This window comes from Corvus moneduloides, chromosome 1, assembly GCF_009650955.1.
Source record: "Corvus moneduloides isolate bCorMon1 chromosome 1, bCorMon1.pri, whole genome shotgun sequence".
NCBI classification, from domain to species: domain Eukaryota; kingdom Metazoa; phylum Chordata; class Aves; order Passeriformes; family Corvidae; genus Corvus; species Corvus moneduloides.
In genome coordinates this window covers 119,035,977-119,063,814 of record NC_045476.1, presented here as the reverse complement: position 1 = coordinate 119,063,814, position 27,838 = coordinate 119,035,977, and the positions used below count along the sequence as shown (strand labels likewise).

General features: G+C 38.9%; 1 protein-coding gene and 1 long non-coding RNA gene across 3 annotated transcripts in view; one reads left to right on the top strand and one right to left on the bottom strand.

Annotated features, from left to right (window-relative positions):
- ASXL3 (ASXL transcriptional regulator 3) overlaps window positions 1-8,808 on the bottom strand; it is a 127,713-nt gene extending 118,905 nt beyond the window's left edge. Inside the window, exon 1 of one of the 2 annotated variants that reach the window (XM_032124428.1) lies at window positions 8,595-8,808. Coding sequence is in view for 1 of the 2 variants with exons in the window: in XM_032124421.1 (XP_031980312.1) it covers window positions 7,898-7,951 (54 nt within the window). In the remaining variant the exon portion in view is untranslated. Of the gene's footprint in view, window positions 1-7,897; window positions 8,001-8,594 lie in introns of those variants that run through there. The other variant, XM_032124421.1, reaches the window with a different exon arrangement.
- LOC116451249 lies at window positions 7,381-10,284 on the top strand. Its single transcript, XR_004243151.1, has 2 exons — window positions 7,381-7,919; window positions 10,013-10,284. It is a non-coding gene; the product is annotated as an uncharacterized LOC116451249 (long non-coding RNA).
- The last annotated feature ends 17,554 nt before the right edge of the window (window positions 10,285-27,838 follow it).

Here is a 27,838-nt window from a genome sequence, read left to right as displayed (position 1 = left end):
GATATATACTTCAGCTAAGGCTATCTTCCCTCTCTAGATGTCAAGCTACATAGGAAACTAACTAGGATAAAACAGTTACAAACCCTGACTAGAATGATTCATTAAATTCCTAATTCTGTCTGTAAGATCTAAGCAAATTCACAAAAAAGAAAGAAAATAGCCTTGAGTTCTCCAAAGCAAATAACCTAGTAGGTCAGGATCTTGCCTCTCAAGGAACACTTCTGAAGTTGTAGAGGTTTAGGAAATGCTGTTATCTGTAAGTCAGACTATGCTCTATAGGATGCAACTGGCACCCACAGGATAATGACCTTTAGAGCTCACCCTCCACAATCACTGAGGAGATTCTCATCACAGGCTTCTCTAGACCAAGCTATGTATACAGGAGGACAAGCTTCAAAACACAGCATGTAATATGTGCCTTCTAAATAAATTACATTCTGATGATCCAAAATCATGAACAATAATCTAGAATGTGACCCGGAATATCTTCTACACAGAACTGCAGCCCAATCCTCTAATGAGTCTGATGATTCCAGAGTAACAGACTGAACTGTGGCTGCTGATCCTGGCAAATGCTGCCAGACAGAAACAAAACTCGATGCTCCACTACAAAGCAAATCTTCTGAGGTACAAGAGGGCGCATCGGTCATAACCTGCAATGCAAGAGCTGGATCCCATTATGTTAAAAAACTCAAGGAAAAGGTCCTCCAATACTGAGGAAAGTCACATGCCAGGGTCCACAGATTTTGTCCTGCTGAGCTCAAGAAGTTAAAGAGAGCTGAACTCTTAAGTCAAAGGATGAAAACATCAGATCACCCAGAGATTCCTGTTCCAACATCAGAAACACCAGGGCTTGCTTGAACCAAAGTGAATGGAGTTCCTCTAAACCCGTTTAACACCAAGTGCCATCCCTAACCGCAATCAGTGCACTGACATCAGAGAAGCTCCAGGAAGACAGCATGTGCTGCCAGATGGCTTATCTGTCTCCCGACATTCCTGATGTCTGTGCTAAAGCCCTATCACCATTCAGAAAGTTGTAGGTCATCCTTTCAAACCAAGATTAGCTGCAGGAAATAAGCAGGCACTTCACTACCATTTTACATTCCCAGGAACTACATATCCCAAGACAGGAACTCCAGCAACAGAAAACTATCTGGCAGGACTTCTCAAAAAGAGAGCAGCAGTACATCAGTAAGCTGGGGTTCTTCAGGGAGGGTAATTGTCATTCAAAGTTGGTAAGTGATCAAATGGACCACTTATGACCAATCTGTTACACTTGAGCAGCACAAGAATTTGCTACCTGAACTCACAGGATGAGCAAATGGGCTGTACCAGGATGTGCTGCTTATTGTTCTGCCTTTGCATTGGAAGCTGACCCAGAGTGAAGGCTAATATGTTTGGTTTCTTCAGTCTGCACGTTCCTCAGAAGGAGGATTTGCTCAAATTCATCTAGAACCCATGGAACCATAATGAAATAATTTCCACTAATCACATCTTCTCCCAGGTCTTGATAGCACAAAAGGAGGCCTCTATTTAGCGACTGCTATTGACAGGGAATACCAAGACCATCAGCATCACACCCAGCAAAACAGAAAACACTTGGAAGCTTACAACATTTAAAAAAAAAACCAAAACAACAACAACAACAAAAAAAAAAAAACCCCAAACCACACCAAAAGAAAAACAATTACTTCAAAGCCAAGAGGTCAAGTTTAGCACATGATTCTCCACATGACTCTAATTTGCTGATCACAGTATAAACAACAAAAGAAGCTCCAGCAGGAAGTTCAGTAAGTTTGGCTTTTCAACTTGAGAACAGCATGCTACCTGGTCCAGACTATGATGCTGCAAAGGCATGGTTTGGATCCAGGGAATTGGTGAAACGGGCTATCAAATCCAAAGCTACCTAGCTGTGAAGGGTGGTAGGGTCTTGAGTGTGGTTAGTGGAAACTATTTCACTGTGGTTGCACATGCAACTGACAAAATCTACTCTTGGAAGAAGAAAAAAACAGATCAGTTATTTCAACAGAAAATCCAGTGTAACAGGAAAATATTGGCTCTTCTACAGACAAGGGTAAGACAGAAGACATTGGAAACATTCACTGTAACAGGCAACACTAAATCATACCTTAAGGCACGGAGAACACCTGCACACTACCAAGGAATGCTCATAGTTAGGTTCTTGTTAGGGTTTTCTCCCATGTTACCCTGCTTTGACAGAAGTAATGTGACATTACTGAGAAGAGGTCCCACTCCTGGGTAAGGTTGCTGCCTACCTAAAGGTCTGCGATGCCAAGGGTTAAAGGGCTGTCTCAAGATAAAGAGTTGGAATCTCATTTCTCTCTATCTACCCTAGAAAAATACAAGAGGTGAGCTGAAATAGATGACATTGTAGAACACCTTTTAAAATAAAAATACTAAAGCTACACTTATTAATTCACACTAACAAAATAAAATATTGACAACTAAAACCAGACCAAAAAAAAAAAGTGCAGGTTCAACCTTGTCTAACAACTGCAAAAATTACTTTGAATAAAACAAACTGGAGGAAACCCTAGAGCCTACCAAACTAAAATATAGCTCTTCAAAGCAGCATTGATTGTGGATCAAAGGGAAAGGCCATCAAAACTTCCCAAGCTACAATGTTGCTGCATGTCTGAAAAAGAATTAACTCAGAACAAATATGGAAATAATAGCAGGTCTCTGTGAAGCCAACTACAAAGAAATCCTTAATACCATAAAACAAAGTTATGTCAAATTTCCCATTTTTAAAGATATACAAAGCTCCTTTAGCACAGTGCTTTAAAACATTATTTAGAGTAACAAAATCAAAGACTTAACATAAAAGTCAAAGGGATTATCATCAGTGGTCTAGCTATGGCAGAAGTTACTCTTCTACTTTTTTGTTTCATTTGTGGTCTTCAAATATGAAGATGCAATACAAAAATACTTCCATACTTCAACATGATCTGCTTCAACTACACTATCTCAGCATACCAGATGAAGCAACAATCAGTTTTTGGACAGCCAGCCACATTAAACAGTACCATGCAAGCTAACAGTTCCAATGGTTGGTTTTCATGGTTTTTTCCATCATCAGTTTCCCTAATTAATTAGCATAATTTTCTTAAAGTTTACAAGAGGAAGCAAACAGCTCCTAGTTAAGAGCTAGATGCTGTCAGGTGACTACTGCAAGAAACACAAGAATTAAGACGTGAATATTACTCACCCAATATGCACATGTCACCTGAACCACAAGGACTCTCCGTACAACTGTAAAGCAATAAGTCTTCAGTAACACAAGAAAACCTTTCTTTCAGAACAAAATTTGGAGAAGAAAGAGCAAAAATACTAAAGAGGTGATCCAGCACACAAATAACCAAACAAGGACTACTGTTCTCCTTCTTGGGATTTTCTTCTGCTTTATTGTCAGCTTGTGACAGAGACTTAACTGAGCTGCATTTCAAAATACCACTTACAGGAAAGAGGAAAGGGCAATAATAAGGGCAAGCTATTAATAAAAAAAAAAATCTTTTCAAAATGTTACCATGAACTATCACCCTTCATAGGCAGACGGTCTATGCTTCTGAGCCCTGCATTCCCAAAGTGACTAGTTTCCACTCATTCTGTCCAGGCCTTTGGTTCAAAGTTCTACAAATAACAAAGGATCATGTCTAGAAGTCAAATGATAAAAGTTGGATCACTGCAGCATACTTAAAACTGTCATCAGGTCTTATGTGGCACAGTATCCTTGGGCATATTTTGTTCACAGTATTTCTCATTTCAATAGTTTTTATGCAGAATTTTATGACATTAAATTTTTAAGAGGCAGAATTCACCATTTCAGGACTTCTAGCAATAGCTTGAGAGTCCTTGTGAAACTGAACGGATAGAAGATGTTTCATCTGAAAGGAATCACTACAAATCGCTCTAACTACTCAAGTGTTTAACCTTTCTATACAATTTTAATGAGTCCATGTATGATCAGAAAACAACAATACGGCTACATCAAATGAGGATCAACTAAAAGACAGAGGAAAGACAGGATGTTTCTCCTCCTGCCTTGAAAGGTTTTCTTTTGTTCTCATTCTTTTAAGTGTTCCATCTTAGTCTACGAGACACAAAAAGCAGAAAACTGGCATGGAGATAATGCCCAGGTCATACAATAAGCACTGCTGTAGTCTCCTGCAAAGTACAAAGTAAGTTGACATATCAGGTCTACATCAAAGATATGCCCTTTGGCAGGTTGTAAAGACAAGTTGCAATTTTGTCCATAAAAATGTGTGTTCTACAAAATGGGCTCTGTAACGTGAACTGTTAGTGGTATGCCACCATTCCATTGATCCTGCACATGCGTTCATTTCTCAGGAATGCTTGTAAGCTGGGCTGTGTCTTGCCCTAAGATAAGCAGACTTGCATGAGGAAAAAAGCAGCGTGTCACAGACAGAAAGATTCGACTCTCTGCAGGAGACTTCATCCATAAAATGCAAGTTCTGATACAGGACATGCCAGTGGCTCCTGCTTTATTGCCTGTATCACATATTTACAGCAAGAGATTAATACAATGGGAGTCTTTTCCTGCTTATATTTTAGAAATTAAGGGAACAGCTTGAAAAAACACTGCATTGCGGGAACTTAAGTTTTCAAAGACCCCTTAATCAAATACTGAAAATGGGTAAACACAACACTGACAGTCAGTTTGGAGCCTCACCACTTACACATTACAATGTGTTTTAAGACTGCCATGTAATACATTTTTCTGAAGTACTTCTGCTTTTTTCATTGTGAATATGGGAAATGGAGAGCTGTGAAACAATTTCAGGCTCAAGTCCAGTTTTTGTGCTCCTTTTTATCCAGAATTATTATAGAGTACAGCACATTAGGAGTTTCAATACAGATTGAATACAGAGACATGACCGTATCAATTTCTGTCGTAATTTCTGTGAGAGAAGTAGTAACAGAGAATGAGTGAGGCAAAAGTGTAGCCACAGAAGGAAGATGATTTTACGACTGCGAAACAGAACTACTACACAGACACTGTTGGTATCATAACTACCTCTCCCACAGATTTCCTGAACAGCTTTGAGTAAGGTACTTAATCTTTCCATGTCTCAACTCTGCATGGGTAAAGCAGAGGTCAAGATACTTAACCTCATAGGCATGTTGCAAGTATAGAAACATTTGCATTTGGGAAGCTACTGGGTGCTGCTAATTATAGCTGTGTACGCACAATTGAAACATAAAATAAAAATCTGCTCCAGCACTGTTTGAAAGGTGTACAAAAAATTAAGTGAGGCACCTCACTACAAACAAAGAAAACATAATTAAAATTCTGCAGCTCTAGTGAGTGAACTTAAAATAGTTGGGAAACTGGCATGCAAGTACATCATTTAAAGTGTGCATTGTAATATATGGCCATGAACAACAGACTGGAACAGTAATACCAGCAAAATTATCAGTATCATTTCATACTTTTAGGACTTCACTTTGAAAGCCTAATATTGTTGCAATGTAAGGGCTTTTATAAAAAATCTACAATGTAAATATCCATACAGTTGCTCTATGTATTAATTCACTCTCTTTTTCCTAAAAATAATTCAGCAGTATACAATTTAACAACATATTGATCTAGGTAAGTCATGAGTCATTTTTTGTGCGTAGGTATCAATCACTTCATTGTTTACTTGTCTGTGGAAAAAATTGATTTAATCAAACCTTGCAGTAATACATTATCGATGTATCTCAAGAAAACAAAGTCATAATGAACCATCAGGGTCCTAACATAAAACACTGTAAGGAGCAGCAATTTTGGCTTCAATCTTTCATTGTGATTTGCAAACATATGTGACTATATACAAAAAGCAAAGACCAGTGAAAGTCTGTAGTTAGTCTGAGCAGCAGCACATATCATTCACATAACAGACTTGGGACAAGCTCTGCAGAACTTGGCAACCCCAGGAGGCTGGACTAAACCACACTGTGGACCTTGTGTATGTATCTCCACCACTTATGTACAGCAGTGTATCATCTTACATTCTACTTGATTTTAGCAAATCATTACTCTTCTGGGGGGAAATGAGAGGCAGTAGAACATCATGAAAATAAGATTCTTAGCCCTTCTCCACAGCAGTGGCTCAGCCTTTGTTCTCCAGAGGCTTTAAACTTTTCCATGTATTAGACCACATGGGAATAGCAATTTTACTCAATACACAATAAATTCCTTTATGGACATTTGTCAAACAAAATACAGCTTACAATGGTAACTGTAGCACCAACATGAAAGAATAAAGTTAGGATAGCAATTGATGTATTTTATAGACTTTTGAATGCATGTTCATCAGCTTAGAGCACGGAGAAACAAGTACCGTAGCAACATCTGCTGCCAAAACTATTTTGGCAAAGGTGAGTGAGTATTTTACTGCAGTAAAACTTGTGTTACAATCATGAGAAATAAGAGCGTACAGTAGCGACACCATATCAGAGCATCTTCACTAATGCTGCATTATTACAAAATGTTGGGGGATGTACAATGAGCCACACCAGAATTTAGCACTGCCCAAGCCTACGAGAGTACCTCGATACAGCTTTACAGAGACATCTATAGGTAGTGTCTGTCTAATACCTTATAATTATTTACGTAGGAGAGAGGCTGAACTTCCTATCTAGGAATTCGTATAACGAGGTGAAAACATTTTTACAAGGTAAGTGCTTCACAAATACACTAAATAAATAATAGTAATAAGGTATCATTACCCACTACCAGAAACAAATGCAACACTAGTAACGGCATGTTACTTAAACAATTCAGTCTGTATCAGAGATGAATAGAAAATAAAGTTCGTGTAGATACAAAAAAGCAACGTAGCCAGCAGCCTATCTTTCCAGCTTTGTCATCTTTCTACGTACTCGGCTGGAGCTGAACCAGACCCAACTTTGCAGAAGACACGCATACGGACGTGTACAACCATACGTGCTGCACTGTGCGTAACTATTTGTTGTAAAATTCCTAGAATGGAGAGAACCCAGACATACTCCGAAACAGAAAAACAACATAAACAATGTGCTCTGTTACACTTAGCAAACAGTAATACAGTATCATGAAAACAGATACAGTAGGGTACAGACAGTTTCTTAATGAAGTGGGAATGGACCGGGTCTCCAGAGCCACGGAGCCTTTCCAGAAGCGGGTTACATTGCCCTGGATATTGCCCGGCTCGGTGGTGGAAGTAGAGAGGGTGAAGCGAAATCCCAGGACAGAGTTGTTTCTAACGCCCCTCACCCCTGTCCTGTCTGCACTAAAGGGATGGAAAGGCAATTCCCGGCTATTTCACTTTTCCCTAGATTAAAAGGAGGGATTTCCTCGGGATATCTGATGCATGAACTTTGCAGAGATAGACGCGATCCCTGGGTATTTACACACACACACACGCAAAAAGAAGAAAAGAATAGAGGCATTTCCTCACGCACGCACCGCGGAAGGGGACGTAGGTATTTCTCCTCTCCAGGCAGGCGGGGACGGGCGGCAGAGCCGCGGGCTGCCCGGACCGCCAGCCTGGCTCAGCCGGGCACACGCACCCGCACCCTCCCGCCGCTCCCGCACGGGCACTCCCGCGCTTCTTCCCGCTCTCTCGCACACACGCCCCGGCTCTCTCTCCCTCGTTCTCCCTCTCACTCGGAGTCCCTCGCACACTCTTTCCCCCAGACTCGCTCACACGCTCTCGCTCCCTCTGTCTCTCCCCCTCCCGTCCCGCCCCACAGTGGCCCCGACCGCCGGCAACAAAGCGGCGGGCGGGCAGCGCGCCGGCGGGACGCGCTCACACACACACACACACACACACACACACACACACACACACACACACACACACAATGCTGCCGCTGCCACCGCGGCACCTACCAGGCGGGCAGCCTCGGCCCAGGTGCGGTCCTTCTTCTTCCTCTTGTCTTTCATGTTTGCATCTCATTGAGGTGGTTCGGGGGGGGGGAGCGGGGGGAGGGCGGACCGGGAGTGGGGGGGGGGCCCGGAGGGGTTCCGCACGGACAATGATACGGTGACACCGAGCTCTGGAGCCCCCGGGGCGGGAGGGGCGGGGGCGGAGGAGGAGGAGGAGGAGGAGGAGGGTGGGGGGAGAGGCTCCCCGCGGCGGCGGCACAGCTGTGACAGCTTGAGGGATGCTCCGCCGCGCTCACAACAATGCGCTGTGACGTCACGCGGGGGAACCGCGCCCGCGCCCAACATCCCCGCGGCGGCGGTGGCGGCGGCGCCCCCCGCCCCAGAGCGCGCCCGCCCCCCAAGCCTCGCGAGAGCGGGGCCGCGGGCCGGGGGCGGCGGGGAGGGGAGCAGGATGGCGGGCCGGCCGGCGCCGCCGCACTACAACTCCCGTGGTGCTCCGCGGCGGCTCCCCGGGGACGCGGCGCTGGGGGCGCTGCCGGGGCGGGGGCGGCGGTCGGAGGTGGCGGCGGGGGCGGCCCCCTCGGCCCCTTCTCCTCCCTCTCCGCCCTCTGCCCGCTGCACGCCGCGCCGCGTTCCGTGAAACCAGCCCGAAACACCGCCCGGCCCTCCCCCGGCGTGCGAGCTCTTCCCTGGCTCTTACTTACGGCTGGGGCAGTCCCCCGCCCCTGCGGTGCCCGCCCGTGCCCTCCTGGCTTCGGCCGGAGCCGCTGCGGGAATGTGCCGAAGCGAAGTCAGCCCCAGGCGGGCCGGTGCCAGCGCGCTGGGACCCCGCGTTAGCGTTTCAGCTCCTCTTCTTGTCGGAACAGGAAAGAACATCTTGTTCCAGTGTGTAAACAAAGGGAGTTGATGTGCTGCGCTCGTAAAACCGCCGAAGGAGGTTTTCTTTAATTGGATGACCCAGGATTAAGATACCCACGAAATGCGGAGCGAAGGGACTTGGCACACCTTCCTGAGTTGCAGGATATTGTGATGCGGGGTTTTTCCCCCCCTTGTTTCCTCCCCTCGCCCAGATATTAAACTGCATTAGGAATATTATCGAAATAGATTAGGTATTTTTTTGTTCGGATTGAAACGAGTTAGAAATTATTCAAGGTTTTCTGTATCCATCTATTCAGTGCCTGCTCCCTCCTTTGTCCTCTCAGCAGCACCCGTGTTACGCCTTGCCTTCTTCCTTTGGTAACATTAAACCTTATTTCTCCGTGAATACACAGTTTAGTGGGGGAAAAAAATCACGCCCAACTACCACAATGCTTAGCCTGTTTTATCAAGAAAAGGTCCAGGGCAGAGCCCTGAGGACCTTCAGCCCCTCAAGGAAACCTGATAGCATCCCCCAAACACTCTAAACGAGCAGTCACATAGCCTGGTGTTTTCGCCCTTCCTTCTCATATTTATGTTTTAGTTGGAAATGATGCATGGGGATAGCACCTTTCCAGATTTCCTGATTCACTCCCACTTACATAAAAATATTAAAAATACGAGCAAAACAAAATTCTATTAAAACAGCTGCTTCTAAATTTAGTTTTGATTCCAGCCTGTATAGTATTAAGCAGAGGATTTGAGTATGCCTCAGAAATGTTCTTGAGAAAAATGTTGCAACTGCAACGTTTCAGGTTTCACAACGAGGTCATGCAAAAATTTTTACAATCAGCCAGCTGTTGAAACAGGTACATATTCGTTTGTTATTTAATGAATGCTCTCTTTGTCACCTTAGTAACATTTAGACAGTAGCTGTTACTATCACTTCTCTGTGTTCTGTGGTTTTGACTTCATTTTCACCTCTTTATGTCTCTATTTCAAATTTTTTACATTTGTATTTCCTTGCCTTTAGTGACTTTGTATTCCAAATCATACAGGTTTTATGCCCATCTCATCCCCCATGCTAAAAGTCTGTAATAATTGAGTACTTCATTACAACTGCCTTAGAAATACCTTCATTGTTTTCAGTATTGAAAATGCAACAAAATAAAACACCATAGGGACATTTATTAGTCATTCCCATCATAACTGCCTGTTGGAAGACTGAAAGAATGTTCTGCATTAATTCCCATCTATTCACAGGTAGCTGCATCATGTACGTAACATGAACTTCTGTTACTCACGAGACCTCTGGTGTTGCAGCAGTGGTGTTGGACAGAAAAGGACATTTGTTGGGAAAAGAAGTTCAGTGAGCCCCTAAAGCTAATCTGGCTTTGTGGATTTTTTGGTTGGTTTGGTTGGTTTCTAGTATTGTCTGCTGCACTCAGGATTAGACTTTCTTTTGGTATTTCTGTGGACCCCTGGAATAATCTTTTTAGTTCTATATCCTTTCTATTACAATGGTGAAGAAACAAGACCAGTGTCATGCTGTCATTTAATTTATTTGCATCTTTCCTACACAATCCAGATGCTCCTAAGTCATAGAATGGTTTGGGTTGGAAGGGACCTTCAAGGTCATCTAACTCCAACCACTCTGCCATGGGCAGGGATGTCTCCCACTAGACCAGGTTGCCAATGCCCCACCCAACCTGGCCTTGAAAGCTGCTTCTGTTGTTCACATGGAAATATTTGGGAATCATATAGGGACAGGTAGTGGCACTGCCTTTGCTGGAGAAAGAAAACCTCTTATACTGTTTGCTGTATCGGAAAACCCACTGGAGAGTACCCACCAGAACAGAGAGCTGGGGGGTACTCTCTGTTTCATGATGGGGGAAAAAAAAAGAAAAGGAATGTCTACTCCTAAAATAGATTTTTTTCTCTGCAATAAGTCTTGTAGCTGAATCCAATAAAGTTTACCAGCATACACAGAAAACAAGTGCCTCAACAGAACAGTACACTTCTGCTTTAATGGAGTTAAAAATCATACGTAAGTCTAGAAGCACAGCAGAAAAAGGTCAAGTTTATCTTATGGAAGAAGGCATTTCCTATTGATTATAGATAGTATTTACTGCATGAATTGGACCTGACAGTACAGGATATCATAACTGTTGCTTGTCTAACTAAACTGGCAACAGGAAAATTGAGAAATGGTGTACTGCCTTCAAACTGCAACCATTGGAACTATGGCTAAAAGCTCAGCATATATAACATGTACAAGTGTGTATATGTGTGTGTGTGTAAATATTTACAGCACATCGTAAACCAGATTGGATAACCTGCAAATATTGCAGAAAGATGTTGCAATAAAATAGATAATTAATTTTTACCTAAGCAATATTTATGTGATGTTACAGTACCAGATGTTACTGTTTTGTCCATGGATGGAATCAGTTGTTTATTATGGATGTATTTGTGTCCAGTTACTTTTTCTTGAAGCAGTAGAATGGTCATATAATACTAAAATAACATTGGAGGCTGATTTCTGAGCTTCAATACCCAGCGAATGCATTTGCCTGAACTGCTACAGAAGTTTTAGGCCTGACATCATCTAGTAAGCCACCTGTAGAACATTATTCTTGTCGTTTCCTGCATACAAAAATTACTTTTGATGTCTACTGCTAATATTTATTCTTGTGTACAGTAATACTCCTGTTAAGCAGAAATCTGTGACCTCTTCTTCTTATGCAAGTGTTTATATATATATAAATATGCATTGCTTCAATACAATGAAACACTGTTTCAATACAAATTCCAGCTTCAGCTCTTACAAAAGAACTAGTATCAGCTGGTACATGAAAATGCCATATGTGTGCAGAATGATTTATTCACAGCATGACAATTCAATCTAATGTGCCACTTCTACAATGGAAATTATATTCTCTACAATTGAGCAAGAGATGCTGAGTTACAAGATAATTAAAAAAATATCCCAGAAGATACTAATGGAGTCACTGCATTTCCTAAATTAGTGTCAGCACAGTGGTGACAAAAAGCAAACCAGAAAATTTGGGTTTGTGTGGACTTAGGGAAACCAAAGCCATTGGGATTGACAGTTGACAGTTAACCATTTACAGATACTGATGTCATAGTTGTAGAGTGTGTTTTATACTATTGATTTAAAGAATGCCTGTTGCCAAGTATCCAGACAGTTTGAGCTTCACAGCATTTATTACACTTAATGGAACTTTTCTCTTTTAATCATATGCCATACGGACCTGAATCAACATCCTGATTTTTTTCAAGTATGTTACTAATTCTAAATGACAAGATCAGAATCTGGTATTATCAGGATGATGTTACTGTATTTGGAAAGTCTCTTGAAGCTGATGAAAAAGCCCGGATCCTATAGGCTATCTTTGAACAGGTCAACACAGGAGGGTGAAAGTTAATTTTGCTAAATACTAAATCAGATGCACAGTATTCTTTTCTTGAGCATGCCATCTCTTCTTTGAGATTGGTAGAGGTCACAGAATATGTGGAAGAGCTCACTCTTCTCCCCCTTCCCCCAACCCCTCACACAGAAAAACCAATCCCAACCATATTTTTCAGTTCTCAAATCAAGGTGTACATTATTTATGTACACCTAAATGATGTACATTTATTCCTAACTGTGCAATACGTGCAGAACTATTAACAGTGCGCTGTAAAATCTAAAGTTGACCTGAGACCTGTTTCACCATAGCAAATTTACAAATGATGAAAGCTTTGACTGTAAATACCGAGGATTTATTCTGTTGGCTTTAGAGTTCACCACAATTGTCATTACTTTTGTCTCAGACCAGGAATGGCCAAATACTATAAATGTAGGGTTATTTCCTCTTCTCACTCCTAGCCCTCCAGCAGCCAGATAAACACTCAGGTCTTTTTTAAGGCACTGCAGCTGATCAAATAGACATGGTTGCAGCTAAGCTGAGGTCCACTTTGCCCTCCCAATGTGTGAGAAGTGATGCACCCAGCAGAGAGAGATTCCCAAGCACTCACCTTCCAAACTACCTCCAGGCAACACTTCCCTTGGCCATGCTGGCCATCATTTCTTGTACTACAGATATGGAACCACCCTTTCCCAAATCCACAGGGACAATTTCTATGAGAAGACCATTGTCTTTGAACAATGCACAGTTTACAAGATGCCATAAAAATGTTGGAAAGAAAATATTTCTTTGTGCATACACAACAGAAGAGTAGAGAACCTGCCTCTGAGGCATTGCACTCCAACTGCATACAGATCACACCTCCTGGCAGTTTTGTAAACCTCAGAGGAGCAGGAACTGTCTGCAGATGGCTCACAAGATTACTTTCGTTTTTATATGACACAGTTTAGTCAAATCAAAACCAGAGCAGCTGATAGTTTATCTCATCTGCTCTTTTTTAGATGCTTATCTAGTTGATTATATGGAAGTTGCTGCACGGATTATAAATATGCAATTACAGGAGAAAAAAATTAAAACTGTTTACTTGCAGTGTCTGATTTAACAGAAATTACGTATCTTCCTATCTAGAAAGTGATTCCAGAATTCCAAATGTATGGATGCTATTCTAATACCATATTTCAACCTACAGAATGAGCTTTACCCACAAGATAGACACATAATGAAATATTACCTCAATTTATATATAATTTCAAGGAATTGTGAAGGTGTCCGAGAGGAATTACAGGCAAAAAAAACATGCTCATGGTAAGTCCCAAGTTGTCACAACAAACCAACAATTGCAGGACAAGTAGTGGTATCCAGAACTTGATAAAGGACTGCAGCTCAATACTAAAACTACTTACCAAAATTAAGACAAGTGACTCATGCAGTCCCATTACAGCCTACCCCTTGCATTTTTTTTCTGTGAATGACTGATATCACAGCTTCCTTTGGCAATTATTCCAGCTATCTAGCTATCTTTCTGTATTAGACAACAATAAAATGACCAAAAAGAGCATTTACATTGTGTGATATCTGCTGCTGCACTTGCTTTCTGGTATGTTTTCATCCATAATTGAAAGCTGTAAGAAATAGTACCATTTAACATACATACATAATACATAATACTCATAATACAATGAGTATTTTTTTTTCTGGGTATATATATAAAAGGTCATCATCAGGTTATGGTAAAGTTGATGAATAACTAGAATTTTTAAAGAGACTTGACAGATGATCTAAAAAAAGAGAAAAGTACAAAAAATAAAAAAAAAAATTTCGAAGACCTTTTCAATGGACTAATTTCAAGTTTAAGGAGTAACATAAATAATTTCCTAAACTAATGCCTGGAGACCTACACACATTGAACTAAATGTTGCTGTGTTGAGATTCAGATACAAAACACGCAGTCCAACAGCATGAAAAGTAATAAAGATCTTGGTTGTACTACAGATATGCAATTCAAAATTGCCTTTGTAAGTTCAAAAGCCTGGAATCCTGTGAGAAAGGAATTCAGGATTTAAGTTGTCTCTCTAGTTTGTTGGGGGAAAAGGACTACATACAATATAAGCTATCTTTGGGATAAGTACACACCTGCTTGCACCTGCTTGCCAAAGGCAACTTAGAAATATTTTGAATTGTTTGTGCATAATGGATTGCTTTCCCTTACCTTCTCTGCATTATAAGATAAATGAACAACGCAGTCTGCTCAGCCTTCTGCTACTTGCAGGTATCTACCTACATGCATCTGAAACTTTTAGACAATAACAAAAATAGGAGAGAAATAAAATATTAGTTTATTAACACCACAGACTTAGGAAGGAGAATGGGGTTGCTGCAGTGTTGTCAGAGGGCATTTCTGAGGTACACTGATGTGAAAAAGCAACTTCATTGTGGGGAATCTCTGTGTTTAGTCAAGGCTCTTGCTGCAGAAGTGATGGTGAGTTTTCTCTTTTGCTGCTCCTTTATGGCTGTGAAAACAACCATCAGCTACACTGCTTTAGCACAGACCGATAGACAGCTCTGATCTAGATGTATTACATTACATTTCTCTACTTGAGCTGTGCCAGTTCTGCAGGAGGAACAACATCTTCTCTCCTGAACTTAGCAGAGTAATCTGTGAATGCTTGGAGCAAAGACATTGAAGTGCTGGAGTGTGTCCAGGGAAGGGCAACCAAGTTTGTGAAGGATCTGGAGAGTAAGTCCTATGAGAAGTGGCTGAGGGAGCTGGGGATGTTTAACCTGGAGAAAAGGAGGCTTGGGGACACCTTATCACTCTCTACAATCACCTGAAAGGAGGTTGTAGCAAGGTAGGTGTTGGTCTCTTCTCCCAGTCAGGTAGTGACAAGACAAGAGGACATGGCCTCAAGCTGCTCTGGGGAAGGTTCAGGTTGGACATTAGGAAGAATTTCTTCATGGAAAGAGGTTGTCAAGCATTGGAAAGGGCTGCTTAGGGAAGTGGTGAAGTCACCATCCCTGGAAGCATTCAAGAAATGACTGGACCTGGCAGTTAGTACTGTGGTTTAGTTGGCATGGTTGTGTTTGGTCAAAGGTTGTACTCAATGATCTTCAAAGTCGTTTCCAACCTTAATGATTCTGTGAATCTATAAATCTCCTGATTGAGGCCCCAGCTCTGCAAGACACCCCATTCACATCAATACTTGCAGCGCCAGTGCCATTTTACATATATGTCTTATATTTATATATATGTCATATATTTACATATATGTCTTATATTAGCTATTTAAGTGTAGTATGTTAGAAGCCAAATAATGACCAAATAACATAGTTACTAAAATGACAATTTTTTCTTATTATCTGTAAAAATGTATGTGTCGTAATTTGCAGCAGAGACTGGTCCTTGGGAGTGTGAATGTAGTGTGGTAATCATATCAGACATTAGTTTGTAGGCATCATAACAGCAAAAGTGTGTGTGTATATATATATATGTATAAGTTGAAGTTATGCATATTAGACTTATATACTCTTTTAAAACTTTCAATAAATAATAAGTTTAAAAGTTCTGTGAGTATCACACAAGAAACCAGGAGTCTTAAAAACATGCTAGTCAGAACTATGAGGTTAACATTTTTAATGTCAGTTTTCAGTGCTTGATTTCTTCAATCATCTTCCTGTTTTTGTTCTCAGCTACTCTCTGCTATATCTCAGATAAACTTATGCCCATGCTTGGACAATTCTGTTCCTCTGAGCAATCCATTTTCTATACTGCAGCCATTCAACCACAGATCACTTAAACCTTAAAGAAATAAAGACAATTAATATTTGATACCACCTTTTTCCTTTCGTAAGAAAGAATTTCCCACTATAGTTAAGGAGTAAAACTTTCATTTCTATTCATATATACAGTTCATCATGCTCATTATAGGCTACAAAATGAAATTAAAATATAATATCAATACTGAGCATATGACACATCACAGTTTAGTCGGCATGTATTTGCCCACCTAGTAATATTTCAAATTTAAAGCAAGTTGAAGTCTGAATTCCTTACTATTCCCAGTAAGGGAATAGTATTACGTTTTTCAATTTAAAATATGTGAGTAGCCCACTGAAATTCATGAGTCTAGCTGTGTTAAGGAAATATTTAAACATTAGTAGAACCAGGCTCCCAGCATGGCAGCAGGTAATATGCGTACTGGAAACTATTTGGCTGGATTTCAGAGGGCACATGGAAGAGACATATACCTATGATGTTTGGATCTGCTATTTCTTTGTAGATTCTTAAAAAATCTAAAATGAGTGTAGCATTTTTCTACTATGCCTAGTAGATCTTGTAGTAAGATACAGGGATAACTTACGGAAATTAAATGTTTTAATTCTCTGTTTTCCAGATTTATTTTTTAAGCATCCTTTTAAATGACGAGTTTATGAAGTTAAGAAAGTTAATTTTAAGTAACCATTTAAAACTAATTAAACACAGACACAGATTATTTTGTAGGTTCTTCTAGAAGAATTAGCACCTATGGATGTTCATTGTCATTACTGCATGTTAACTACATAACTACACTGGGTTTTATATGGCCCTTGTGAAGTTTATGGAAAGGAAACCCTTTCAACAAATTATGATAAGTTACTGGAAAGCTAATTTGGAAAATGTGAGGATTTGCATGGCAAATGACTCTTTTTAGAGCCTTAGGCTAGGGCAGGGGCAGGAAGTAAAGGTTACAAGGCAGATTATAAGTGTGTGTGTAATTCATAATGAAGGTTTGTGGACTGTGAGCTTTTTAGATCAATCACTACAAATAGCTGCCTTTTAGGTTAGACTCAACAATTATAAGGGGGAAAACCTGTAAGGAAGTTATTTTGGGAAATGAAAGAATCTAACACATTTTTAACAGGAGAGTATAATTTCTGATAACTGCCTTTATAGCGGACTCGGTTGCTCTACTCAATTTGCATTTAAGAGATGATTAAAATAACCTTATGATTTGCTGCATTCATCCTGCAACAACTTACGAAAAAGGAAAGAAAATAGCTATGCATAATTACTGAAACTGCAAAAGAATAATATTCTGTATGCATAGCATTTACCCTGCCTTTATGAAAGCCAGCCATTTGCAGGCACCAAAAATAAGACTTTTTATAAAAAGGGGGAAGTTGCCTTTATTTGGTTTAAAAGATCTAAACTGGTTTTTTATAAACAAGCAAGGTAAATGGTACAAGGAGTGCATTACAAGCAGTTTTTCAGAGCATATGACAATGTTCTATATTAATAAGCATTGTGGGAATAAAACATCACTTATGCAGTCCAATTGTAATGATATTTTAGGCAGATAAATTGAAGTGTTACCACTCAACAGCAAAAGGCCTACTGTAAAACTTCCTTACACAACATATGCTGGCTAAATTCTTAGATGCAAATTTGCTATTGAGGAAGTGGCCAACTCACAGCCTGTAAATCATTTACATGATACATGATAGTCTACATTACCTGTTATGCAAGAGCATACTACAGCAAAAATACAAAGATGTGTTTTTAGTCTTCCACGTGACAGAGATCACTGCTATTTTTCAGCTGATCGGTCCTACTAAGCAGCCCAACCACATCAGCTGCAGCCACATCCCATCCCAGGTCCATTTAGCCTATAAGTGAATGTGTCCTAGCAATTTCAAGGAAAAATTGCTCATTTTTAGTTTTCCACATCAGGATTAGTCTAAGGGTACTAAGATGTATACAATGCTGTTCCTCTAATTAACTGTTTTGAAGACCAGTTCTGTAAACATGTTTGTGGAGGATTCATTTCATGCATCCATGAGGTGATCCTAAGAAATATTTCTCATGCTTAAAAGAAAAGGCTAAGATACCTGAATTAGGCTCAGGCATGAATGCCTTAATCCAAAGTCACAAACCCCAACACATGCCTGGAAATGTATAAAGTCCCATGGAGCCTCTCTGTTGAGCTGCCCATTCCATGCATGCTTGCTACCATGCTGCTTCTGTGCATGTCTTCTGTGAGCAGCCAGGCAAGGCACCTCAAACTGTACCTTAAAGGTAGCAAGCAGTGTGTGATGGGGAATCTGGTTACATTTAGTGATTTACTGAAAGAAAACAGTCTACTTGTAATCAAAGAATTTACTAAGGCGCCTAATACTCCATCTATGATTCTGAAAAATAGGAAGGTATTCTCTTATTTACTTTCTTTAATGTTGTAGTTACACTTTTTAAAAGAGTGAATAAGCTAGCTAAAATATACAGATTTTCTTTCATAAGATCAAGTTTCACATAAAATTACTCCAGCTTTACTTTTGTGGTTATCCCTACGTTATTAAAACATTCTTTTCCTTTGGCATTTCTTCTGTGGGGAAGAGGTTGGAACAAGAGTTTCAGGTTCCAGAATAAATGGAGGATGGTTATTCTGGTCTGAACAAGCAAAACTGTGGTTGCTGTAGTCAGGGCTGCAAACCAGATTTGGTTTAAAAAGTATCATATGTGAAATCCTACAAGACATAGAAGAAAGAAAATGTTCAAATCGAGGTGCTGCACTATCACAGAAATCGTACACTTGGATCCTGGCTCTGCTCTTTCTTTGAATCCCTGGAAATCATCTGCTTTTTCTGTAGCACAGTTCTCCAACTTGAGATATTAATATTTCATTTCTTCCTCCATTTGTCTTCCTTGCTTATTCAAATTGAAAGCTTGTCAGAACAGGGACTGAAAATCTCTTGGTATGTATACATCATGGAATAAAGAAGAAACCTGATCTTGGTTTGGTCTCTCAGGCTACCATATGAAATAATTTATATATATTTCGGTATATATTAAGGTAAGTTTTATGATATTTGAAAAATAAATTTTCCTAGTGAAAAATTATTACCTCACTTTTTTTCCCATGAAGATTTCTAGGGAAAGTCAAATGTTGAAATGTGGCATGGGAGCAGTCTAGTCTGTGGACTGAGGGGGAGAAAATTGTCAGCTGGCCAATGACAGCAGCTTTCTGGATATTTTGCACAAATGGAACATCACAAAGATATGAACCAGTAATAATTTTATCTTCTACAGTTGGGGATTTCAGGTTACAGAATATTATTCCATCTGGAACTTACAGGTTTTGACCTTTATTCCTAAATGCCAGATTTCAATAGCTTTATGGAGTTCAGTAATCCACATAGTATATTTGTTCCATACAAACAGTCTCAGTGTGTCCCATAACTGGTTAATTAAAAATGTAAGAAGGTTGAGATGCAGATCGTTTGGATTTATGTACTTATGATATTTACATTTGTGGTGTGTTGACCCTGGCTGGATGCCAGGTGCCCACCAAAGCTGCTCTATCCCTCACCTCCTCAGCCAGACAAGGGAAAGAAAATAGAACAAAAGGCTCGTGGATTGGGAAAAGGACAGGGAGAGATCGCTCACCAGTTACTGTCACAGGGAAAACAGACTCAACTTGAAGAAATTAGTTTAATTTATTAGCTGTCAAATCAGAGTAGGAAAACAAGAAATAAAACCAGATCTTAAAACACCTTCCCACCATCCCTCCGTTATCTGCAGGCTCAACTTCACTCATGATTTTCTCTACCTCCTTCCCTGCTGGGGCACAGGGGGAACAGGGGCTGCAGTCAGTTCATCACACATCTCTGCCACTCCTTCCTCCTCACACTCTTCCCATGCTCTAACATGGGGAACAGTCCTTCGGGAGCAGACTACTCTAGTGTGCGTTCTCCACAGGGTGTCAAGTCCTGCCAGTGAACCTGCTCCAGCATGGACTTCCCATGGGGTCACAGCCTCCTTTGGTCATCCACCTGCTCCAGCGCAAGGTCCTCCAGGGCTGCAGGGAGATCTCTACATCCCCACGGACCTCCATGGGCTGCAGGGACACAGCTGCCTCACCATGGACTGCACCACGGGCTGCAGGGGAATGTCTGCTCTGGTGCCAGAAGCACCTCCTGCCCCTCCCGCACTGACCTTGGTGTCTGCAGAGTTGTTGCTCTCACATATTCTCATATCTCTCTCTGACTGCAACTGAGCAATTTTTTCTCCCATTCTTAACTCTGGTGTCCCTGAGGTGCTGTCACCACACTGATGGATTTGGCCTTGGCTGGCAGTGGGTCTGTCCTGGCACTGGGTGGCATTGGCTCTCGAGGACATGGGGAAAGCTTTTAGCAGCAGCTCATAGAAACCACCCCTGCAGCCTCCCACTACCAAAATCTGGCCACACAAACTCAATACAATGCTTCAAACAGTTTCCTTACATTTTGTTTGGAAACTGATACTTTGTTCTTCCAAATAAATAATTCAGAAAATGTACTACATTTTGTAACTCAGGAATGAAAGTCAATACTATTCACAGTGCTGTTGACATGCCTTCTAGTAATTTATGGAATAATTATGACCATATTTGGGATATATCTGTTCCCTACATTTTGATTTGTCCTCCTCCAATACATCTTGACAATGTTGTTGTAATTCATGTGTATTGTACAGACTGAATAAAGACAGGCAATTCGTTCCAGACAAATACATTAAAAATGTATAACAGCTGTTTGGAGCTCACTTTCTCCATGAGACTTTTACAGTAGACATTTAGTTAGTAATGAAGGGATTCTGCATTTCTACCCTTTGTTCTTAGTCCATGAGACCACAAATGATAATTTGTATTGAATCAGTATTTAAATCTGTATAAGCCTTTAAAGAATTCAGATCTTACATGCATGAAGTGCTTTCTTTTAGGACGTGAGCGATAGGCAGCATTGTACATATATGGAAATAAATCTTCAATAGCTTAGCCAAATTTTATACAAACATCTAGTCTTACCTATCATAATTTTCTCAGATTTTAATTTTCTCAATTAAAAGACCTACACAAAGATATAAACTTATTTCACTTTTAGTGGTGATAATTCTCCTTATGATTGTATTTTGCAAGTGTTTTAATCTCTTTAAAGTGTCAGTCATGTCGAAAGAGACAACATATTTCAAAGAACAACACAGACAAATTTCAACTGATGTTAGTGGAAATTTAAAAATGGGAAATCAGACTCAGGAGAAGAAAATTGGTAGGAATGTTGCCATTGACTTCGTGAGACCAGGGTTTTTTTCCAGTCCCCACTATATAACTTGGGAATGTTGATTTTACAAATTTTATTGAAATTCGTGTTTCCATAACACATAGCTCATGGGCATCACTCCATAAGCCTTAGAATTTGCAAGGACAGCAATATTAACAAGTAAAAAGTACAACTAATACTTGTCAGCACATGTAACATTTTATAAACGTACATTCGTGTTGTGTTTCATTATGATCTAAAAGCAGAGTTCCATCAAAAGTGACATGGCTATTCACATCATGAAAACAAATAGTTCTAAAAATTTCATTAGAAAGCAACAGATTTTTCATGGTGTCTGAACTGAGTAACTGAAAATATAATTAAAATATCACTGTTGGTTTTATTGAGAGTAATCAACTTAATTAACAGACTCTCTTTTGTTTAAATTGACTATTTTCTTTAGGCGACCATCAATAATTTATTTAAACTAATTCCTCCTGAAAATTAAGTATTAATTATGAAATTACGGTTTCATAATGGCACCGTAAAAATGCAGATCATTTGCAGATAAAGATTGGCATTTTTAATTGTTTTTGTGCACTACTCATTTTCTTTCATCGCAAATGAATACTGGCTTACTTTCAGTGATTAACAAGAATATTCCAATAACGTTAGAGGATTTAAAAACCTTGACTATTGTTAAAATGTATCTTCTCACAGTTACTTGGTTATTTACAGAATTAAGAGAATAATGAGTGTCTGATTGTTGATTAAAGCCTCGGCTCAGATAAAACATATATAAAAGAATGAGAGGTAGACTACTGTCACAGTTACATACCATTTGATAAATAGAACTCGTACTAAATCTGGCAGAATAGGGAATATTTACTAATTTTACTATGATTATTTAACATAATTATGTGTTAGGAATTGTTTCTATTTCTTTTTGTCTCTGACTAGAACTTTTTCTTGTGGAAAACCATAGGAGACTGTCTGATTTGGGACAATGTTCATTATTTAAATGTAACAGAAATACAGGCAGTACAGAAATATATCTGCACTTCATGCATCGAATATATAAACACATAAATTTCCTGTACCAGTGAATGTTTTCAATTACTTGCAAATATATAACAGGTCTAAAAATTACCAGGGACAGTGTTATTAACAGTAGCCTTTTTTAGAAACAAACTGCAGAACAAGTATTACTAGTAAATTGTGAGACCCACAAATGAAGATGTGATAGGTAATGCATTTCTTTCTGAATGCTCATGTAACCAGTAGAGCATTACTTTGTGTAGATATTGTTTTTGTAGACTGTGACAACATTATAGAAGAGCTGTCCAGAGAAATGAAAAGATACATTTGGAATGGAATATTTTGGGGACTTAATATCATTTTGGTATTGAAGCAGAGGAGGTCTGCATCATCAACAGAATATAATTGACTTTATCAAAGTAAAAGGTTTCAATTTGACTTGTATTTTTAAATACCATTTTGCTGGAAATGTGAACGCTGCATTTGTAGATTCTGATTTAGAGTGACATTCTATCCCATTCCTTTCCCCTCGCCAATTTACATTTTATTTGAAATAAAAATTTCAGATGCCAGCTGCATTTACTTTCCCTTTTTATTTCAGGTAACTCCTTCAACAGCCAAACACCTCTTCCCAAGATTCTGCTATGCTTCCTGTAGACTGAACCTTCAGGATTCCTCTGAGCTCTCACTTGTGCTTCAACAAAGTAGTTAAAAATCCGGATGATAAAATAGTGAATCTTAATGGAATTAAAATTCTAGGCAGACCACTACAACACTTCTGGAAAAATATTTCCACTGTCAAAGTCCAAGTAAAGTTAGCACTTTCTGAAAACTCCTAGTTTTTGTCAGATAATTCTATTTTACTCAATCGATAACACCTTTTAATTAATCTGTATCTGCTGCAGTATTTTTAAAAGAAAGGTCCTCAGAGGATCTTGCAATGGAACCTTTTTATCCAGAAAAGGAATTCTATTTGAAATATGGGGAGGCTACAGCAGTGGTATGTGCAAACTACTGAGGGCATTTTAATTATTACAGAGAAATGAAACATTTCTTTAACATGTAATGAGCTCTTACTCAGCAGGTTCACATGCTTTCCTTTTCACCTTTGAAATAAGCATCTCTTGTTCTTACTTGTGAATGTTACGAACATGTTTTACAAGTGTTAAAAGTTGGTTAGCTCGTTAAGAATTCACATGCTTGGACACACCAATATGAATAAGGGATCCATTTTTTACTTTCTCTTTTTGTCTTTTATTACATATACTTCTAGAAAATTTAGATAGTGAGCATCCATGACCATAAAAGTAAAAAAAAAAATTCTTCTGCTGTTTGTTCAGAATGTAACAAAACCCTTTAGAATGTTCTCTCAAAATCCATTGCATATATATTATTTAGTTTTGTGCTCTCACTAGATAATGTACCATGAAAATAGACATGAATAGCAAAACATGATTTTATTATTCAGTAATATCTGTGAAGATAATGATGTGAAATAAGAATAACACTTTCTCCAAGTAAAACAAACATTAACAGATAACATGCATTTTAGACTTATCTGAAATGTTCACTAGATTAAAAATTCATTACATTCATTGTAGTTTTTCAAAATTCAGAAAAATGTCTCTTTCATTATTGGCTTCCTTAAAACTTTTCCTATGAGGGCATTTTAATAGGAATTCAAACTAAAAATATATAATTACAGGTCTAGGAGCATCACTGCTGTGAGAATCTCAACTATTGTCAGTACATATAATTAAATTATTTGCATTATCTAGGCAGCATGCTGATAGTTAGAAAACACATTTGCTTTCTCAAAACTCACTGAAGTGTAAGCTGTTTTATCTGCTTTCTTCTTGAAACTACAAAATTTTGAGACCTAAGAGCATCTGTGACACAGCTTTTGAATGACAGTTCTGACAGGGGACATGTATATTTGAGTATATCAGTTGCAGTCTGAAAAAACTGAAAAATATTATGAAAACAATTATTCTTTTTCTCTATCTTTAAGTATTTTCCTTAAGTTTCATTTAAGCTATATTATAAATAATGAAAAACATTATCATTTGCCATATGTGAGAGATAAGATTAAAATTATTGGCAAGACTTCAGCTTCTAGACAGCTTCCAAGTGAATAAACACTTTTTGTTGCCAGGAGCACACTTTGGGAGGTATTTATATTTGCTGTTTATCTCATTGTTAAGTGTATTGTAAATTTTGTTTAAAAAATGGAAAATCTCAAATTTACGCCATTGCCTTCTGCTGCTGTTATTATATTGTGTTTAAATATTGTCGTGGTTTAACCCCTGCTGGGATCTAAGTACCACACAGCCACTCGCTGTGTATAATTATGGTAATCTAAGATATATTCAGGAGCCTCTCCTGGCTCAGTATCATTTATAGGAGTGCTTAGTTAAGGAAGGGATCCTAGGGGAAAAAAAAAGGAAAGTATTCATGTGTTTTTCTGCATTAATTGTAATGAGGTCCTCTAGGTTAAAAATTTGTTTACAGGGTATGCATTCTTTTTGTGTTTGGAGGTGTGTACGTGTTAATCCACACATCCACACTGTGGAACATTTTTCTTTGTCCAGGGTGGGCTTCGTATGCTTTTTCAGATAAAGATTCATGATCTACATTGTTGCACAGTGAGAATTTTAAAAAAGGGAAGCAGTAACACCGAATCAATGGAATAGGTAGTGGTTTCCCTAATGGGCAATTTCTAGTTAGGAGTGCTGACATTCATGTATTAATGTACATGTTCTGGATTATGTAGGAACACAGATCCATATTTTATGATTTCTTATACACAGATGTATTTCTTGGGAAGAAATGCTCAGTTGGTTTCAATCAATGTTTCGTTTTTGCTTATTTTTTGAAAATTGATTATTATGTCATTCTTAAGTCTTAGTTTCAGAATTTTCCAATCCATAACTTACTTTTAAATGAATATAAAGTCAGACACAGTTTTACAAACAGTATTATGTCCTTCCACACAGTGATGCATTTCCATATCTATTATTAATGCCTTGGTTGCTACTGTCTACTTTAAATTACTTTGTGTGTATTATGCTTGTAGCCTTTGTTTTTGTGCATTATCTTCACATGCTTCACCTTGTTTTCCTGCTCAGATCTGAGTGGGGAATTTTTCTTTTTAAATTCATGGCAGCAGCTTCTGAGTTATCAACAGCTCTGTCACAAAATTTTGCATGTCTCACCTCATAATGGTTGGAAGACAATGTCTGTCTCCCTGTACCATGTATTTTGATACCAGATATGGTCTTTGTCAGCTGTTCAGTGCAAACCTACTCGACTCAAGTGAGAAACTCTATTTCTTTAGTGACGATTTCTTTCAGACTTACAGAAATCAAAAAGAAATTGGTTACCTAGAAAGAGGAATATAAGTATCACCCTTAGAATTCCTGCTAGTTAGAGAATGGAACAGAGACAGCATTTATAGACATACATGTAGACGTAGACGTAGACGTAGACTTAGACATAGACATAGATAAGTAAACCCTGGAAAAAAGTACCTGATGGCCACAGAACTTGCATTTTAGCACATGATATGTTGCAGTTTTGTGAGAGGCCATGATAACAATCATGTACAGGTATATTAGTTTAGGCAGCCAGGACACCATTTTTAAGCATAATATTTGGATTTCCAGCATTGTCATAGTGGCAGTGTGTTCTAAAGAGAGTTACATGAATAATTGAGTATTTGCCTTCTCAGCCAAAGTGAAAAATGTATGTGGTGGGAATGAGTCATAAAGAACCAAATTCACGGCTTTTTACACTAGGAAAAAAAATTAGCTAAATTAAACATATTGTTTGTGCTGTAACATAATTTTTTTTTTTTTGGCAGCTGAAAGAAAAGAAAAGCTTACAGACATCCACATACAGCTGACTGCTCCCATTCAGTAACCCAGTAATGAAAAGCCACCCCAGGTGCAAGAAACCAATACCTACCATTTCTCTGACTTATGTGTGCAATTCCTTGAGGGATTAAAACTGTGCCTCACCAAATTTAACTCAAATACTTCAGCATTTCATACAGAATCACAGAATAGCTGAGGTTGAGAGGGACCTCCTACCCCCTGCTTAAAAGGGAACAAATACAGCATTTTTGAGACCATAATAAAAAAAGTGAGGTCTCTAACTTGCCAGAAAATCTTCTCCCTCCAGTTTTCATAGCTAGTGTACTGATCTGAAGTGGTTTGTTTTGATCGCATCTGACTATTTTTTTTCAGTTATGAATGCAATCTGGATAATTGTATCACACTGTTATAAAATTTGCAAATACATTTCATTGAATAATCTATAAGATGCAATAAAAAATCTTTCAACAAAATCTCTGTTTCATTCTTTTCCATGAACTTTCATAAAAAAGTGTTGCTGCTTAGTCTTCTCTCCAGTAATGTAGCTGCTTTGGGGGGTTATTCACATTTTGCCCTGAAATGTAATTTCAAAAACAGGGGATGGGGCAGCAGTAGTACATCCTGCAGTACATTTAATTTTCTCCCACCCTACATATTACATGATGAGCTTTAAATGTCATACAGGAAGAACTTAAACTTTCCTCCATCACACTAGGAGTTTCTCAAAGTTACAGAATGGGAAACTCATGATAAATTCAATTCATTTTTCACTACTTGATTTGTAGAAAGCAGACATTATGAAGTAAATCTGGGACACACATTCTATTTTCCCACATAAAACAATACTGTATTATTAAAATATTGCATAAAGGCTGAAAATATAAAAACTCTTTAAAAGGAAACCTCAGGATCTGGTTTTGTTCTGAAAATGTACTTAATGAAAATGGTGCACTGCTAAACAAATAAATTTTCTCCTTGAATCTGCTGAAACATTTGTAGTGCATTTAACGAGCAATTGAGGGAGGGTGTCAACTTTATGTGTTCCTCCTAACATTTCAGAGTGAGTAGGACTTGCTTGCAGTTTATACATTACCAAAATTTGTGTTATTTATTGTTTTAAGCTACGCAAAATTTGCGTTGTCAGTTATGCTCCCGTATATGTAATTAAAGCCACAACTTGGACATCTAATAATTTGTTTGTGCTGAAGTATGAAATGGAAGAAAAAAAAGAAGGGAATAAAAGCTGCATTATTTTAGCAACACTCTGGTTCAAGACAACTTGAGACTGGGCAACTCCATTCCATTTCTTGAGATGCAGACCACAAAGGTGGCACGGGAAAAGTGTAAACTCAGGTGCTGAAATTTTGAGTTGTAGATGATTTTAGGCACCTCATTCTAAGTGAAAACATTGGGTTAAGCTCCTAGTTAGCAGCTAGGTGTAGAAATACTGCTATGGATGCTGGCCTGGTGCTGCTTCTGATGTGGCTTAGCATCTCTCCAACATTTCTTCTCCTTCATTATGGAGAAGATACATAATGTTATGTTTGCTCTTGTAATTCTTTTTGTCATTCATGTACAAATTTCTCACTTGTGTTGCAGAAGGGAAGATTAAAGAAGCAGTCCCTGAATTTCAGTATCACAATCCAGCATTCAATGCTATGAGTTCAGCTTCTTGCAGCTTCTGTTTGCAGTGTATG